At 39.1% G+C, this 18,743-nt stretch overlaps 2 protein-coding genes and 1 pseudogene across 3 annotated transcripts in view; 2 read left to right on the forward strand and 1 right to left on the reverse strand.

The window, feature by feature from the left end:
- Window positions 1–537: 537 nt before the first annotated feature.
- Window positions 538–12,032, reverse strand: LOC145467953 (uncharacterized). Its single transcript, XM_081451601.1, has 9 exons — window positions 11,958–12,032; window positions 6,619–6,860; window positions 5,789–6,010; window positions 4,619–4,792; window positions 3,836–3,986; window positions 3,225–3,433; window positions 2,069–2,312; window positions 1,482–1,759; window positions 538–954 (listed from the first exon to the last, which is right to left on the reverse strand). Exons 2-9 carry the CDS (start codon window positions 6,856–6,858, stop codon window positions 799–801), a joined length of 1,674 nt encoding a protein of 557 aa, XP_081307727.1. The 5' UTR covers window positions 6,859–6,860; window positions 11,958–12,032; the 3' UTR covers window positions 538–798.
- The window catches only part of LOC145467885 (uncharacterized), a 31,931-nt gene continuing 20,242 nt past the window's right edge, over window positions 7,055–18,743 (forward strand). Inside the window, exons 1-6 of one of the 2 annotated variants that reach the window (XM_081451500.1) lie at window positions 7,055–7,082; window positions 13,668–13,769; window positions 14,115–14,336; window positions 16,637–16,908; window positions 17,500–17,680; window positions 17,974–18,069. In XM_081451500.1, coding sequence (XP_081307626.1) covers window positions 13,693–13,769; window positions 14,115–14,336; window positions 16,637–16,908; window positions 17,500–17,680; window positions 17,974–18,069 — 848 coding nt within the window. In that variant the 5' untranslated portion in view covers window positions 7,055–7,082; window positions 13,668–13,692. Of the gene's footprint in view, window positions 7,083–12,032; window positions 13,099–13,667; window positions 13,770–14,114; window positions 14,337–16,636; window positions 16,909–17,499; window positions 17,681–17,973; window positions 18,070–18,743 lie in introns of those variants that run through there. The other variant, XM_081451499.1, reaches the window with a different exon arrangement.
- Window positions 18,079–18,743, forward strand: part of LOC145468010 (uncharacterized) — a 2,121-nt pseudogene continuing 1,456 nt past the window's right edge.

Genomic DNA, 18,743 nt, shown 5'->3' on the forward strand with positions numbered 1-18,743 from the left:
TGCCAGTTTGAAAGAGAACTCTGATACCTCTTGCAACTCAGATGAATAGGAAAATGTATAGCGTATCGATTCCGGTAGATTAATAGGATGCGTAGTCTTTCCACGGACCCTCTATTTAGTTTTGAATTCGTTTGGGATCGCTGGCAAAAGTATTAACCGCAGGGATTTGAAAAAGCCCAAACACAAAGGGGTGGCGCCTGGGCTCCGCACTCTCTCTCGCGCGTTCGCATCGTTCGCGTGCTGGAAGAAAAACAATTCCTGGCAAAAAAAAATAAAATAAAATAAAATAAACGCCTCTTAAACTGTTATGTTATGAAGGCGCACTTTTTAGGCGTTCGTTTCTCCCCACCCTACCCTGGAAGAACCTCTTGCACAGTATGCTCCTGCAGGCATGTAAATGCAAGCCTGTAAGTTCCTGTGATGTCTCGCCCTACTAATTTAAATGTGAGAGGGATCTCAATATATTCATAAACACGGTATATTGAGGTATACATAAACAAAGCTCTTCATACACACACTTTTATTCATTTACACACTTTATTTAAATAATAACGTTAAAAAGAACTTAATACAGTAGTAGCATTAACTCACAGATAGTCTGAGCTAATCTAGGCGGGTTATGTCTTTATAGCTCTGATACTCTTTCTACACAATTTTTATTGTCAAAGTTCAGGTCTTTTGTGATTCTGCAATAATCTAAAAAGGTTCTGAGGTTCATATCTGGTTTCTATCATACAGATGCAATCACATCTGCCTCTTTTCTGTGTTCATAACTGGAGAACTTGTTCTTTGCTTGAATCACTCGCCACCCGCCATTGCTTGTGGGGCCACATTTCTCTGAACTTGTCGTAGAAACTGTAAGAACGTAGGTAGCTTGGCCGTGATCTGCTGTGGTTCCCAGTCTCCTTCTTCAAGCAGCCGGTCCCATTCCTCACAGTGGAGGTGTACATCCGTCTGTTACAAGGAATGACAAAGAAAAAATAGATATAATTAATTCGGACACATCGAGAACGACATGACTGACTAACTGTACGACTGACGGACGAAGGGACAGACGGTCATTGGTCAGGGGGACGCTGAGGTCATATTGACTTGACAGTTGACTAACTGCCTGATTGATTGACTGAAAGAAATCTTACTGATTGACTGGCAGGCTGACTGACTGACTGACTGACTGACTGACGCACTGACCAGCTGGTTGGCTGGCTGACTGACATTCAAACATCAGAAACTTGAACGAGTATTACAAATTAAACAAAACGGGGTTAATATCCTAACTGGCACAGAGAAGGCCAACCAGATGGCTATTTGCAAGCGAGAGGCGAGGGGTTGAAGCTAGTTGACACGGGTCTACCATAAAACAACCAAAGCTTGACCTCAGAGCTCGAGAGAGACTTGCACTCACGACTCCGTATTTCAAGTCCAGCTTCCTAGCCACTCGGCTACGCTACCTCCTAATTTGGCCTTATTATAAATTATACCATTAAAGGTGTTTCATCGAAACTTTTCACATCAGTCTCGTCGATATCCACGTTGTTTGTTTGATCTTTACAGACAGTAAGACTGAACTGTTCTCCATCTATTTCATACTGGTAAGTTTTTCTCAGACTGCGGCGCTGATAAAACAGGTCAAACCCTTCAGGACGCTCGGAGACTGGTGGCAACACCAGCTGACCTTCTTCAATCTTCATTCCCATCAGGTAAGTTTCTAGAATTTTGCTTTCTTCTTCAGCTTCTGGTGTCTTGAGAACATTTGGACCTAAAGAAAAAAAAACATTAACTGTGGCACTAATAGGCAACTACGATTAGAACTTTCAACCTATTCAAGCTTATTATTGGCCAGTTTAGAGTTGAAAATTAAGGATTAAACTGGCATAATCTGTCATGTCAAACAGGAGAAGAGGGGGGCCCTTAATCGAGGAAGGGCGCTTATTTCAAATTTTGGCCGATAAGAGGGCGAGGGGCGGTGCTAATTCGAGGATTTACAGTAATGGAAGAACATGGCAAAGAACAATGGACTTAATTAGCAATGACTTTGCTCAAGTTTTCTCCCGGTAATGTCACTCACCTGTTCGTATTGATAAACGGCAATCAAGTTCTTTGGAGGGTATCAAAATGTCGACTTTCATTCTGTGATGAAACTGAGAGCAGATATGGAAGCACGGCCTGTTCGACGTATTTTCGGTCTGCGCATGCTCATCAGACACCACTTGGGTCAAAATGTTCTTAACAGGAATAGGCGCGTTGCGAGAAAATGCTAAGGAGGATGCCTTAGCGCCTTCGTCTTGAGAATGTTCCTCGGTTAGCCATGCCTATGAGGTAACAACAGAGCAACGTGTCATTTTGCAAAGAGAAAACCAAAATTTCAGATGCTCAGCACCAAAGCGAAAATATTTTAGAGTATTAAAGACGCACGCGCCATAGGTAGTGTGCATCTGGCCTGGGTTGTTCGAAAGGTGGATAACGCTGTCCACTGGATAATTAAATCACTATCCAGCGGATAATTACAACGTATATGGTTTGTTAACACTTATCTACAGAATAGCAATTTATTCTGGTGTATTGCCTTATCCATCAACCGTCACCGGGGCCTGGAGTATTCAGAGATGTACACCAGAAGTGTTCAAGTCAAATTCGGAAAAACAGGCCAGCTTGCAATAGGATAGTGCTTTAAAACAAAATAAGCGGTTCTCTTAGATATCATTATCATCCTTTCCTTTTTCTCAGCTGTGAAAATATGGCGTTATAGATATATCCTAAGAAGAAAATGGAGCCTGTGTCACAGACAGTGTATACACGTGCGGCTGTATAGCAGGCCGTAGTTAATAGAGGGGATTCCCCTCTATTAACGATGAGCAGGCACAGGAAAATGTAGTGATTATTTTATTACATGTAACTATAACATAGTCGTGTTAGTTTCGTAAGTTATGTTAGTATCATTGTAACTAAACTTACGATATTGCAAAGAAATGCGTAATCAGTGATTAACGTTACTATTCTAAGTTACGTTAGAATTGTAAGTTGAATTAGTGCTACAGCATTAGTCATGTTATGGAATGCTAAATAACACGTGATATTGTCAACTTGTAAGTAAGGTTAATATTGTATGTAGTATTGTAAGTAATGTTGCTGTTTTATGTAATGAAAATATTGTAAATAGGTTGGTTATTGTAACAATAATCAAGATAATAATATTAAAACAAACGACAACAATTATAAAATACCTTAACACGGGCGTCTCTAAACGAAGGAGTGAAGAATGTGAAGTCGTATCTTATGTCTTCCTTAGCTGCATAAGATGTAAGATACTTTTCGATTTGTTCAACTTTTATTCTCTCAACGCCTGCCTTGAAGAATGGATTCCAGCTTTTGCCATCCCCAAACTCAATTTTCTCTTTGATATCGTTCAGAGTAAATGTTTCCCTCTCTTCGTCTACAATAGAAGAAAAAAGCACAATAAAAGCTGTTTACTTAACATTAAGAGAAGGAAGCTGGCGAATGAGCGCGGTGCCTCTTCCCCTTTCCAAAAGCGGGTCTGGACTGAGATGAGCAAGTATAAATTTCTGCAAAACTTTAACTATCAGCTGTAAAATACTGCGTTTTTTGACTGATAGCTTAGATATGAGATCTGCAAAATTTACTGACATGAATACTGAATTAAAAAACGTTTCCTGTTCTCAAAACTGAAATAAAACGCAGTTAATTTGCAGCATTGTAAGTGAGTTGATAGCTAGGGGTCTTATCAAAGCCTTCAGCCAAGTTTAGTATGAAAGGCACCTTGAGGGAATTAACTTATTTCTTTTCTCAAAAGCAAACAAGTGAGACAACATCTCACCTTCATCAACCTTAGTTACGTAGGCGTGACCGAAATGACACCACATATCCACTTTGACCATCTCTTCGTCCTTCTCTTTACGGATTTGTTTTAAAACCTCAAGGACCTTTTCTTCCAAGCTTTTTATCTCAACTGAAGTAAAAGGTGTTTCCTGTTGAAGTATGAGATGCGGTTTTGATCATACAATCATTAACGTTTTGTGGTTCTATAAGGACCTTTGACATGCCTCTTGTTACCTACCCATGTTTAGTCAATGGAAAAATAAATTCGAGTAAGATCGAAGTTACATTTATATTAGAGAGCTCACAGGGCGTGTACGAAAAGAGAAACACCTGAGAGAGCGACAGTACTGAAAACTGAGTAGGGGTGCTTATAAACATACAGTTGATGAAGTGCTCAATCAAAGTGAGTAACTGTTATACAGAATCAAAGTGCAGTACTGGAATACAATATATATTTATTGAAGTCTATCAGCTATCACGAATGCCGTTCTCCGATTGGCTAAGCTATTCACTATCTATTCTTTTGCGAATAGTACGGCGGCCGCTTCTTTGTGGTTTCTACGTGTCTGTCAAGAGGATTTAGATAAAGTTTAAAACGACTAGTAGATTTATACTGAAACAATTAGATTATTCGATTTCTATGCGTGATAGTTGACTTGAGGTGCGCCCTCATCAACTACCACGCGATAGAAGTCTCGAGCTCATAATCTGGTTATTAAATACAGCTAAACCACATCCGGAGCTTTTTTTGGTTAATCTAAATTCAAGTTAAATGACACACCTCTTTTAAGGGATGCTCTAGTAGTTTCAGTTTGAAGCACTTCTCTCCTGTGCCAGCTTTGAGTTGCGGCGCCGCGGACAGCTCAAACTCGTGGTTCTCTTCTAACTGAGTCGCGTCAACATGAACAAATCGTGCAACAGGTACAGCCAACTGGGAACGTTTTATTGCAACATTCTTCAAGAGAAAATGATGATGAAATTATTCAACAAATAAAGAAGTCTAAGCCGTCTATTAGACTGTGATAAAACACGACGGGCATTTGAGAACACGAGGGAAATGTAGAAAACACGAGCCGCAGGCTAGTGTTTTCTACATTTCTACATTTCTCTATGATATAGAGGTGATGTGACCAAAAACAATAAAACACGCTTTTTCTAAGCGTGCACAGGGTCCTATCTATATTATAGGGCTAATTATAGTATACACAGTGCTTGGTATGCATTGTCCTCGTTTTCTGCTCTCAGGCTAGAAACTCAGTTACTCCCAGATTCATAATGCCTCTACCTATCTGGTTAAATATAGATCGGGATAATGGCGAAATCAGCTAGGCATGCTACTTAGGCCCGGTCCACACTACCCCGAAGAAATTGGAAAACGCAGCTTTATTTCTACGGTTAGGCCTACCGTCCACTAATCCGTCACGAAAACGGAGCTTTTCGAAAACGCTCTTCAAATCGGAGGAATTTGAAAACGCCGGCTTGGCGGAAAATATCCTGAAAACGGAACATTTCGAAAACGATGATGTCACCGTAATTACGTCATTTCCCTGTACGAGTTTTGCTCAAACACAAATCCAAAATGACCGGTGATTGAGCAGAGCTGAAGACTAGCGAGAAAAATATGCTTCAACAAATGGGATCCGGATCGAGATACAGGACTAAAACAGGGACTCCGCAGTTACAAGACTAGTGCCGCAAACCTTTCTGTCGCCGTACATGTTGACTCCTCTACAATACGTCTACCAAACCGAGAACGATCAACGAATTAATGTTCCGAGATAAAAATGAAAACTGTGTGACTGACTTCGAAGTAACATTCTTTTTCGGTTTGGATTTTACCTTATGAAGAACTAACCAGGACTGCTTCTTTTAAGGCTATTACTCTCTCGTTACCTAGGAGTGCAATGGACATTTCCGAACTCTTAAGCTAGTTATTCAGTCATCTCCTCACCACAATGGCCTTTATTTCCCGTATGACTTTCTTTTCTTTCTCAGCTGATCCTTTGATGTACAGGTTGTTATCGATGACTTTCAGAGCCACCCCAATATTAGTTTCGATATTGCTCAGTCTTTCACGCCCTTTTCCAATAACTTGACCCATAAATCCTTCAGGTATTACCATGTCCAGCTTCCTAAATCCTCCTTGACTTGGGCTTCCTTCTTCACGGGCACTCTGTAAAGTAACACACACTAAAAAAATGCTTATGATCTTAGAAGAAATGAAACCCAAATTCTTACAGAGTGTGCTCGGCCGGTCAATTTATTCAAAAGTGTAGAACTGAGCCCATGTCTCATCTCCGCTCAATCAATTGCTTCATCGAATCAGCGCCAATGGATGCGATTAAAATGAAGAAAAAGAATAACGTAAAACAACAACAATAACAACAAAAGCTATCGTTCAGCCTAGCATGTTATAATTAACAGTTTATTAAAAGGGAAATCTGTTTGCATAGTACTGTACTGCGCCCTAAGAAGTACCCAAGGAAACGCATTTCAATTTGATAGAGTCGAGAAGACTTCTCCGAGTTAATAAATAAATAAATTCATAAATAAATAAATCGTAAGTGAGAAGATCGTAAGACAGACATGAAAACAAGTTTGTTTTCTAGTACCTTCGATCCATCACAATATGGTTTGTGTATCGTATCATCTTTTCAGTCTCTTACTTTACAATCCATGATTGATAATCTTAGGTGCAAATTGCTGTTCTGTAAATAACCTGGTCACGTCCCCAGAGTCGAAAACTGACCGGCACTCCTAGTTATGAACTCTTTTACTTACACTCAGGATTTCTTCAATTAGCTCTCTAGCGTTGTTGCATTGGTCTGTTGTCCCTCTTAAGTGGGCGTGATTATCTTTTATGGATATCTGGACACCAGTTCGATCCCTTATCTCCTGCAGGGTGCTTCCTTTTCTTCCTATAACAAGTCCCACTTTGGCTTTGGGGATTGGTATGCGCTCTTCTTCACCGCTGAAAGAACGAGATTTATTGCCTCTTCTGGCGTTTCTTGAATATGACATCTCTGTAAAAGAATGAGAAATGAATTACCGCAAAATTCACCAGTGGAATTATTAGTTTTTTTTAAAAAGAATATTTATGTGAGAGAATTTCTTGTCTAACTACCTACCTGCCTTCTCATGCTTACATACCTACTTACTACCTTCTGTTCACACGCAGGCAGCTACAGGAAACCAGGCCTTAACCTACCTTACTTCCTATCTACCTTCCAAACCCACCCAGACAGGTCACATTATCATAATAGTGTAGTTCCAGAAAATATCCATACCTCCCCCACGGAAGGGATTTTTCCTAAGACCCCCCACCCCTCGGGAAATTCCTATTGTGCTTTATACATTTCTTTTTGAAATTTTTGATCTTAAAGAACCGCCCACCCCCCAGGAAACTCCAATCGCTTCTGTTGGGCTGAGTATGAATATGGAACAACACATTATCTCATTGATTGTACGTATGATTATTGTTTTTACTTTTTAGCATAAACGTGTAATTATTTGAGATCGTATTTCATGATCCTTACTTACATATTTTTTGAAAGTTCTGCTCATATATTATATTATTTCACGAGCCATAATCGGGGAAGGAGACCGCAAGTCTCGGGATTCGCACGCACCTATGATATGGGACAATTTTTCTATTTTTAGAACAAATTGCGCCATCGTGACGTCATATATCCGCGCGGATTCACGCACATGTCAGGGGCTCTCGCGTGGATGTTGTCACGTTGCGTGATCAAATGGTGAGAGTTGAGAGATTCTCTTGCGTATTTTTCACAGCGATGGCAGGGAATAACGCAGGGAATACGAACCAGGGCACTTATATGTAGTTTTATGCTCTGAGCTAACGGAAAAGGTGGGTTTTTCAGGGTCGAAAACAAGACTTCAATCTCGCGCTGGGAATGAATAATAAGATCTGCTCAAACTAGTTGTAAGCTTACGCGTATGCTTAAGAATATAGCAAGAAAACTCTCTACTCTGGTATCGAGTTAATTTGTGAGTTTCTCAGACAATGTTTAATCATAACCAAAACCTGTTTTGATGGTTTCTTATTGTCTCTGCTTGTTTGGTGAGTTTGCAAAGGTTTTTGAAAGGAAAGTCTGACGCGTACAATTAGCTCATTTGCATAGTGCAGTTCGTGCACTTTCAAGTCCGAGTCGGTGTTTTCAGTTGTCAACAAATCTTGACAAAGATTTCTTTCGTTATCTTTTGTGCTGAGATGCTGCAACAAATTTCACGAATGAAAAAAAGGCTACTAACATCATGAGTGTTTCTTCAACATAAGCATAGCGAAGTTTTACACTGCGAAAATGAAAATAGACAAGGAGTTTTGATAACTCGATCAACAAAATCGAAATCGTTACTCCAAGTTGATTAAAGAAAGCGTCATCGTAACTTTTTTGATTGTTTCTGCTTTATTCACATATTTTCAGCTTAGGTTTTAATATGTTCTCAAAAATTTATCAATCTTAAACATATTTAAAAACTATGCAGCTATTGTTTGAGTTCGATGTACGCTTTCACACGAAAGTGCGGCGGAAGTACAATTTGTCATGTTTACTGACTGTACAAAACACGCATCGGCGGGCGGCGTCGACAAAACCTGGATCGGACCGGACCAGATCACGGATCGGATCACGGACCGGATCACGGATCGGATCACGGATCGGATCACGGATCGGATCACGGACTGGATCACGGATCGGATCAAGGAAAAAAATTCAAAATTTTGTTGAGCAAATTGCACTAGAGTGACTACTGTGAGCAGAACGTTTTATTTAATTCAGGTGTGATATTCCTTTATTCTTTTATAATATCAAGCCAACTGGGAGCTGGTCACAGATGATTTTTTTTCAGGCTGTTGGGTTTTGATTGCGATGATTAATCATGTCTTCATAACTTTCTCCGCAGTTCAGATAATGATATTTCGTGTATTCACTTGCATCAAAGGTAAACTGTCATAAAACGAGTCAGTATGGTAATAATAGGACGAACATATGAATAGAAATACAAAAACTAAAAACACTAAAAAATTAAACACCTGATGATTTCAAACAATTTCCATTTTTGAGACAAGTCTATACTTTTACAAGATGTGAGTTTGGAATACGATATTTCGCACTGGAATAAAACGAAACAAACCATTTGTATTTCAAGGAAATATAGCTGTTTTACAAAAAATTCTAGAAATGACATCGATAGTGTGAACGATAACGCAACCCGAGAATAAACAACATTTTAGGAGTTACGTCACGAGTTTTAGAGTTATTTTTAGGGTCGTAAAGAGTTGCCTTTAAATAGAATAAAACCTTAAAATGATCGTGTTCTAGGATAGAAAACACTTAAGAGGCAAGAACAAATCAAAACGGAATGAGGATCGTTAAGGATGGCAAAGATTAACGGGGATTGCAAATGACGAACTTGAAAAACTAGGCTAGATGTGCAAATTGTGACGTAGCTCCTTCAAAGCAAGTCATGTCCTTAAGCTTTCGTACGTAAGTTTTCTCATTAACTGTAACGCCAGCTGTAACGCTCACATCTGACACGAAAAAGTAACCGAGAATTAGCCACTGATAACAATTTCAAAAACGAGAATGGGAGGTTCACGCAAGCTTCGAGCCAACTAACTTTCAAATATGACTACATCTGCCTGTTCATTACAATTTAAATTCGTCGTAAATTAGGCGCTTATGTGGCTTTTTAAATGACCTCTTGTCATTCTCTGTAATTAACATGTCATTGCGTCAAATTCGGGATTCTTATTTTCATTTAACATATTTTAGTTTTCCACTTTTATGTTTTATTTGTTATTATCTTATAAACGGTTTGATTTTTGTTTTTGATTTTTTCTTCTTTAAAACTTTGTTTTTTTTTTTCTGTGATCCGATCCGTGATCCGATCCGTGATCCGATCCGTGATCCGATCCGTGATCCGATCCGTGATCCGGTCCGTGATCCGATCCGTGATCCGGTCCGTGATCCGATCCGTGATCCGATCCGGTCCGATCCAGGTTTTGTCGACGCCGCATCGGCGGGCGCTCTCATTCATCGACAACAGAGAATTTACTGGATTTTTACACGAATAAAACTGAGCAGTATCTACGGACGTAAAGTTATTAAGCCTCGATGAAACATCAAGCGTTGCTTACAATTCAAGCGAAACTCAAACTAGCAATTATTTTGTTTTACTTTTCGGTCGCGATAGACTGACAAATTCCTCGCAAGCGTGTGGCAAGCGGAGCTATGAAACTATGAAGTCCTGAAGCTCTGCTATATCTAAATATATCCAGCTAGTTTTTTACTGTGTAATGGAAAAGCTGTTAATCTTCAACATATGTGAAATTTAAAGTGGAGTAATGTACAGCTCATGTGAAAGAAGCATCAGACGGAACACAACTTGGTCAGCGATATATATAAGCTTACAGCGGAACATACCTAAATTCGGCACCGTCTTACTTCACTCAAACTGGAGCAGCTTACGACGAAAATACTTAAGCAAAATTCCAACAGACGTAAACGCGTTGAGTTGTGGGGCAAAAACATGAAACATTTCGGGAATTTCGAACGCCATTTCCCCCGCGCGACATCCGCAAAAATCCTCGCAGCATGTACGCGCGTGTGCCGCAGGTGATGGCGCAATTTGTTCTAAAAATAGAATTATTGTCCCATATCATGGGGACAACCCCAATACTTGAAATGGCGCGCGCTTACGGTCTCCGTCCCCGATTATGGCTCCTGATTATTTACATTTAATTTTAATTTTAGTGGAATATCTGCAAATTAGCTGGTGTATCATTTATCGCCAGCATGTCACATGTCACACCTCACATATAGCTAAGTGTTTTACACAATAAACTTGTATTGCATTGCATTGTATTGTATTGTCACATTTATAACCACCCCTTCCATATCCCTCTACCGACCTCTGTATGGAATCAGAATACGGACACTGTTCCAACTCGCTGAATGTACGCATTTGAATTTCATTGTATTATCATTTCAATTGAGTTCGTCCTAACCTATCCTAAATCAGGACATAACTTCATTTATGGTGGCTCGCCCGGTATGGAGTCTTGGTTGGTTACTTTTATCTACATAGACCGTTTTCACGTGACGTCATCACTTCCTAAAATCCAAAACTTAAGAGCCACCAAAGTTTTTATCCTCATCAGGCATAAGAGGCAGTATATTTATATCTGTTTATAATTTTACAGCTAAATAGCGTGCTTCGTTTGGAAACCAGAGCATTTTGAATTTCCGGCAGGGTTATGAAGGTGTGTGACACAAGGCTACGATCGAGTTTGTTGAAAAAGTATATACTTATCTCATGGTTTTGAGCCTTTTTAGAAATTAGAGCATTAGGAAAAGTGCTTATGTAAATGCTTGTTTGTCCAGCACTGATAATCAGTCGCCTAGATAACCAAAGTAAGTTCCAGATATTTACACTATTTTCCGGCCGCCATATTGGTGTACCACGGATGGCGTTTTCATACTGGGTTCTGTAAATTTCTGCGAAACATTTCGACGAATATCTAAAGTTTGGGGAAATTACACTCATAGGCCTAAAACTTGGAGAAGTGTCTTATTAAGCTATCTTCTATAATATCACAGTTTCTTAGCTTTTTCTTTTTTTATTTTTTTTTTTATTGCGTGACAGTGAAAACGATCTACACTTTTAATCAATCTTTTTTCTGTCTTATTTATCTGTCATGTATATTTTAAACAAAACAACTGAACGTATTGTCGAGCTGTCAGATGGTATTGGCTCGGAAGAAGGACAAATTACAGGGCATCAGCCAACTCGAAAGATTTAAGATAATGACAAGTGCATTACAAACATTATCCGGAACAAAATGGCTCGTAGCTCGGAATTTTCGGGACGAAAGCCCGTTCACGTCCCGTTGCCGGCGACGCAGACGGTCTTTACAACAGCAGCTAAGCTGACTTCCTTGTGAGCAAGGATACGAATGACACAGATGGCCATCTGTAGGTGTTCTATATATTCGTTAAGCCATCAACAGAGTTTACCTCAGCTCTTGTATTTACCTCATTTTAGAAACCAGAAAATTAGCAGCATTGCAGATTGCACCCGGAAGCATACAGACTTACCTCTGTTTCAGGACGAGGCAAGCTTTTCTTCCGCTCACCACCAGTGTAAGGAAGATATACCTTGCAAAATGGCGGCGATGTGGCTGTTTGTGCTGCTGCACAAGTTATCACGACTTGAGGCTGCGGTTCAGCTTGTTTTGACAGCATTGTTCGAGGAAACGAAATACGTTTTCCGTCAAACCAACCAGCGAATGACTGCGGGATACGTGATTCCAAGAAACTGACCTTTGGCTTTACAGATTCCCGGAAAGATGAGCTCATAAAGACGATAGTTTTCCTGACCGGTAGGGGGATGGATGGAGTTGGACAACAGGCATTTTTTTGCTCTTTGCAAACGACAAACCTCTCGTTTCTGTCAAGGGAAAGGAGCGCTAGCTCGACTATTCGTTAAATATAACGCTATATTCATTCAGAATTCTCATCAGACAAAGGGATGAAACTTGTAAAATGCAGAAAGTATAGTACCCCTCCCCTAATGACAAGATGGAGGGCATGCATATTTATATTCTTGAAACCTTGATGGTATCGAGCTTTCTTTAACGATGGCTACTGAAGAGGATGGAAACATTGATTCTTTAGTGTCAAAAATTTGCAAGAATGTGCTGGAACGCCCTAATTTCAAGAGAAAATGTGAGGAATTCTTAACAAAGGTGTCAGTCCCAGCTGGTTGGGAAGGCAATGCGTACAGACTTCACAAGGGAAACCCTACATACAGATACCGTAAAAAATTTTTGTCAGATTTTATTCACAAGAGGGTATCAGAGGGTTTTACAGTGAAGAGCGGTGCCAGTACAACAAAGCAATTTTTTGATGAACTCCAAGAATTCTCAGAGTCATCAGAGTCAGATGACAGTTTTTCTGAGTTTTGGAGTTCTGAACGTCCAGCATTAATTGATTTATTTGAGCAAAACATCAAGCTTTGTGGCCCAGTGGTACGGAAATCTGACACAGAGCTCAAGGTGTCAGTCTTGATAAAAACAAGAGGTCGCAATAGACAAGATGACAATTTGTCTCTCACTGAACACGTCGTTGATCTCCAAAATGAATTTGAGGATGGTTATTGCATGAAAGTGGGAGACATTGTTGAAGTTACCAAGTGTAGGAGGAATGAGGCAGTTGCATTTGAACCAGAAGTTATAAAGTGAGTGATTCGTGTAGCTACATGTAACATTAGTTTTTATTGAAGTCAGGTCATTGCACCACAGTCTAAGTAACGACAGGATATTAGAGATGTAGATGAATCTAAACAGTTTCAAAAGTATCGGTGAAATTTGATGAAAATTCATTGTCTTAAAGTCGCAAAATTTTATTCCAGTGATTGCATGGCTATAGCAAGAATAAAATTCTTACCAAGATTTTATGTTGATTTTGTACAGTAAATGAATAGCCTCCCACAGGAACTTGAAATAAACAAATAAATTATCAAGTGCCTTGATTCGTCTGTCAGTAGCTGCACTGTATGTCCCTGTATTGGCCGTTGATTCCCAATATCAAAGGTTGACTTTATTGATTGTATTACTGATCAATTCACTGATTGTCCATGCTGGAATTATATTCTTATCGAAACAGGTATTTCCTTTGGACAGATAGTGGCATAATTTTCAAAAATTATTAATTTTCAGTGCATAGTTAACTGGTACATGATATACGTACTATAAATATTGTTATCAGCTTGTTTAAGTTAACAATTTTTGTCTTTTTGGTCATAAGGTGTTACTCTCTTGATCAGAATGAAATGGACTCTTTTTTGGAACTTGTATTAAACTCTGTAGAGACTGAGGGCTCAACTGCTGCTGTGACTGAACTGTCAAGGTAATTTTGGTAACAACAGATTAAATTAAGAAAACATTTGTGTGAGTGGCACACGGTAAAGTATAAAGCTGTGGTAAAGTGACGGAAACTGTTACCATCCATCAGTCAGCATTGCTTTTCTGTTTGCTATTGGCAATTTTATATTTGATTTAGGCTTTTAGCTGTGCATCATTGAGTTAACACTTGAGAAGTTTGGAAAATGTTTTAGAAGCTAGAGATGCCCTGATGGCCGAGTGTGCCTCGAGGAACTCTTACACTTTTCCAAACTTCCTATTTGTTCATCCCAACACAATCATACATGTTAGACCATGAATTAACTTATATTGTTAATAAATGTGTTTTCAGGTGCCATGCTGTATGGGATTACATCCTGGAACTTTCAGTAGAAAAATACACTCCAGAGATGGCCTTAAAGATTCTTTCAATCCTTGACAAGATTTGTTCTAGTGAGCAGAAACAAATGTCTCACACAGTCAGTAAAATAGTGAGAGGTTTTCAACAGAGTGTGTTCTTCACATTGTTCCTTCCTGGCTTTGTTGAGAATATGATTGAGGAAAGTAATATCAGGTAATTAACACTTTTCACAGTGCTAGAAATAATAATTTTAATTTTTATTATGTAGCAGGACATATGACTTGTGAAATCTCCATTTTAGCTGGTAATAAAAGCTCATAATTATTAGAAATTAAATAATTAATTATATTAATTGAAAATTTTTACTACAGAGGTGTGGTGGTCTCACGGTAAGTGCACTCACCTCTTGATTGAGTGATCTGGGTTTGAGCCATAGCTAGGGATGTTGTGTTGTGTTCCTGGGCATGACACTATACTCTCACAGTGTCTCTCTCTACCCAGGTGTATAAATGGGTACCTGCAAATTTAAAGTGCAACTAAACCCCAATTTTTTTTTCCTTCAATGAAAACTACTAGTTTTTTATATTACTTCAGCAAAAAATTATCTCGATTGATAAAATCCCTGCGATTCTACAGGCATTTAAAGTTGTAATTTCTTGCCCCATGACCAAGCATGGTGGGATTTGGGTTGGGCCTCTTCTGACATCATCGAAGGACATGGCTCAAAACACTCAAGAGACATTTGTCTGGGTTTCAAGCGCTGTGAAAACATATTTGGGGTATTTGTGCTTCATATTTTATCGAAAATGGTCAAGACTTTTAAATGAAAGAACTGTATCATCTAGCAATACAATTTGGAGTCTAGTCTCGATTAGCACGGCTACGATGTATAATTTATATTTTCTCGATTTTGAAGAGCGGGTTGCAAGTTGAGCCCGCCACACTGCCAGTCACGATCAACAATTTGCCGGCCCTTTTGGCTTATAAAGGTTAAAACCATAGATAACTTACAACTATTGAGAAGTTATGAAAATGACAATGAACACGAATATATTCGCAGAAAAATTCGTCTTTTTTTGCTTAGTTATTGCCAACTGGCCTTATGTATACAAAGTCAATTACTGAATTAGTTGTGTACGAACATAAACATTGCGAGTTACACAAATTTGCATATTTCATTCTAGTAATCAAAAATCGTTCGACAAGATCTTGACAAAAGGTTCAGTATGGTATAACTGAGTGCATTTCTTCTTCACTGTTCTTTTGTTTTAAGAGTCTTTTTTAGTACGCTAATAACCTGAGTGTTGCATTTCGGTCGAAAACAAGCACACTCTCCTTTCAGCGCTACAATCTCTGTCCGTTAAGTCAAATCTTTATGGTTTGTTTTACTTTCCTTATAATTATATACTTATCAATGCTTGATTCGTCTTAAGTTTTTAGCTGGAACAGATATATCTCTTTGCTCAAAGAACAAAACAATTGTGTATGTGAAAGGGCCTTTGAGAAACTCAGCTGCATTGTTGACTTTGTGCGTGTAGCTTGCATGTGGTTGTATATAAAATCCAAAAATACATAGCTAGTTCAGCAGTTTGAAGCCTCACTAATCTTAATCACTTCATTGTAGGATGTATGTGTCATTGACTATTTGATTACAATACTCTCTATTTTGAGGGCCAAAAACACAATGCAATTGATTTGCCGTATATTTATCTCACCTAGTTTCCATTGTTTTGGTCTGCGACTCTGGGGCTCGTTCTGATAGAATAGTCAGATGGCTCTCAGCTTATCCCAAATTCCTGTCTTATCTACCCTGACAATATCGAGCTTTGCGCAAGAAGCTAGAGTATAATACACAGGCCATGAAAATATCTATGTTTTTACAGTAGTGGCGAACCCTAGATCGAAGAACTGCTCGATGGCTCCCTGTTTCAGTCCAACTTTGCACAAGTCAGCACATATACACTTCTTTCGTCTTTTTCTTGTTTCTGGACGAGTGCCATCGATGCAGAGGTATTGAAGAAAGAGGATAGCTCTCTCCTGAGCTTGCTGCACTGCTACTCCCTCCAACAACACATCTACTTTGCATTCTGCAATGATTTTAAATCACACTATCACATTCTCCTCATAAGCAAAACATTGTTAGTCCTTTGATGACGTCACAGACCAACTCACCCCATTCTTCGCTATTGCTAGGCCATGGGGCGCGGAAACGGCCAATTTTAGGAACTTTCAAAAATCGTAGAAAATTAACGAATCAAAATAGCTGCAACGATAATTTTTTCGCAGCGGTGATCAGAAAAACAAGGAGATTTATAGAAGTGAGAAAATTTGGGGAGTTAGTTGCACTTTAATGCTAGGGGGTAACCCCGTGGTGGACTAGCATCCCATCCACAGCAGAGTAGAAAATTAATGTTCCTAGTCGCTTCATGCTACTGAAACTGGAGATAAGCGCTGGCCTGATCAGGGCCACTTGGCTCATATGCAGACCATAACTACCAAACCTTACTTTTTAGTGTAGTTCAGAGTATTCTGGAACATGTGGTTAGTGCTGTTCCTGCTTCTGGTCCAAAAGTGTTACCATTGGCAAAAGTTCTTTCTCAGAACTTGGTGAAGGGATCATGTGATTTACAAACAGCAAAAAGAAATGGACAATCAGTCATTGGTTTTTTATCAAAGTTGTCATCAATCATCGCATTAAATGTGCCTGAAGCTTTAGAAGATCTTCAGTCCCTGCAGTGGAAGGATCTTCCCTTGATACCAGTTGTAGATGAGATTCACAAGCCAAGTAAGTTTCAACAGAACAATGAAGCTAGTAAGAGCCTTGGGTTGGGCAGTGCTAGGCAGGGTTTGAACCCTACCTTGGTTACTCTTTTGTGTTCTTGGGCAAGACACTACTCTTGCAGTACCTGTCTAGATGTGCCCCAACAGTGTATTAATGGGTATACTGTACTCTGTCTGGTGAAATGTTGGAGCAATTCTCACAGAATGCTAGGGACTCATGTGCAATGGGCTGTAGTTCTGATTAGGAGTACCGTATATGGTGTACTGAGGATTATTGTTCTGAGTGGTGTCATGCTTTTCGTCACTCCATGAATCACATGAGCCTCTACTCATAAAGAACTTATTTCTAAGTTGTTCATATGTCAGTGGGGTGAGTCCTTCTGGTCTTTGTGTTCTTCAACATGATGTGAATGACTGTTACAGTTTATCTTCTTATAGATCTCTGCCTGGGATTTTGCCAGTCAATGATATCAGATTGAAGGACAACAGAGTTCTGGAAAAGCTCTAGAAGATCATTACAATAACTTTTGTTTAATATAACCATTTTTACAGGAGTTCTAAAGTGCTCCATATGGTTATTATTCATTCTTTTTAGGGGTGACCACAGATGACTTGCCAGTGATTAGAGAACAGGGAAAGTATTTAACAGAAGACGAATACTTCAATACTAACTTCAGACTTCTTAGAGAGGAGTGCTTTTACAAGCTACGGAAGGGAATCCATGATTTTGTTACTCCTGGAAACAAGTGCGATTTTAGAGAGATGATGATGTACAGGTTATAATTTAATTTTATAGCTTAATATTAAATGGTAATTATATTATTGCTGACATTTATTCATGTAGTGTATTAAACTCTTTATTAGTTATCGCATGTTTCATGAGATATAACTGTTCAGATGCTTCTCCTGGGAGGAGACACTTTTTCTGTCCTTGGCAACTGTTTTTCTGTCATCTACAGTGTACCTATGGGAGCTTGACCATTGTAGTACCCTACTCGTTTCCTTTTTGTTTTGAAGTTTGAATGTTATTTCATCAAACCATCTTGTATTAATGATTTTCTATTAACAGGATTTCTCTGGGAGGGGTGTCCACTTGCCATGAAAAGTCTCCAACTGCGATGTTGCTTTCACTGAAATATGAAGTGCCTGATAATATCGAGTGGGAGTAAGTAGTTATGAAACTTTCCAGTAAAAAAATAATAATTAAAATTTATGTATATTAATATATAGTTCTATAGTAACATGACTTTTTTGTATGAATATATATTATATAGAATATAAAATATATACTAGTTAGCTATATTAATATATATGTTTTCCATTGTTTCAGCTGTCTAATTAAAGGTACATGTAGAGGCAACTTGAGGCAATTTGTTAATTTCAAACTAAACTGAAGGACACATGTCAAATTTGAGGAAAATTTTGAGTATGAAAAAAAATGTAGCATACATTGTATAATTGTAGTGTTAGCCCGCGCCCTTCAATTACACTGTATCTTACATGTATGTCATTTTTAAGTTGTGCATACATTAGACTATCAGTACGAGATTTTGTGGAGGTGTGGTGGCCTCATGCTTAGTGCGCTTGACTGATCTGGATTGTGCGATCTGAGTTCGAGCCCTAGCTGGGGACCTTGTGTTGTGTTCTTGGGCAAGACACCGTACACTTAAAGTGCCTCTCTCCACCCAGGTGTATAGACAGGTACTGGCAATCTTAATGCTGGGGATAACCCTGTGATGGACTTGCATCCCATCCAGGGGGGAGTAGAAATACCTCTTTTCGCTTCATGCTACAGAAACGGCGATAAGATCCAGCCTGATGGGCCGGTCTTGGCTTGTA

The sequence above is a fragment of the Orbicella franksi genome, chromosome 14 (assembly GCF_964199315.1).
Source record: "Orbicella franksi chromosome 14, jaOrbFran1.1, whole genome shotgun sequence".
Taxonomy (NCBI): domain Eukaryota; kingdom Metazoa; phylum Cnidaria; class Anthozoa; order Scleractinia; family Merulinidae; genus Orbicella; species Orbicella franksi.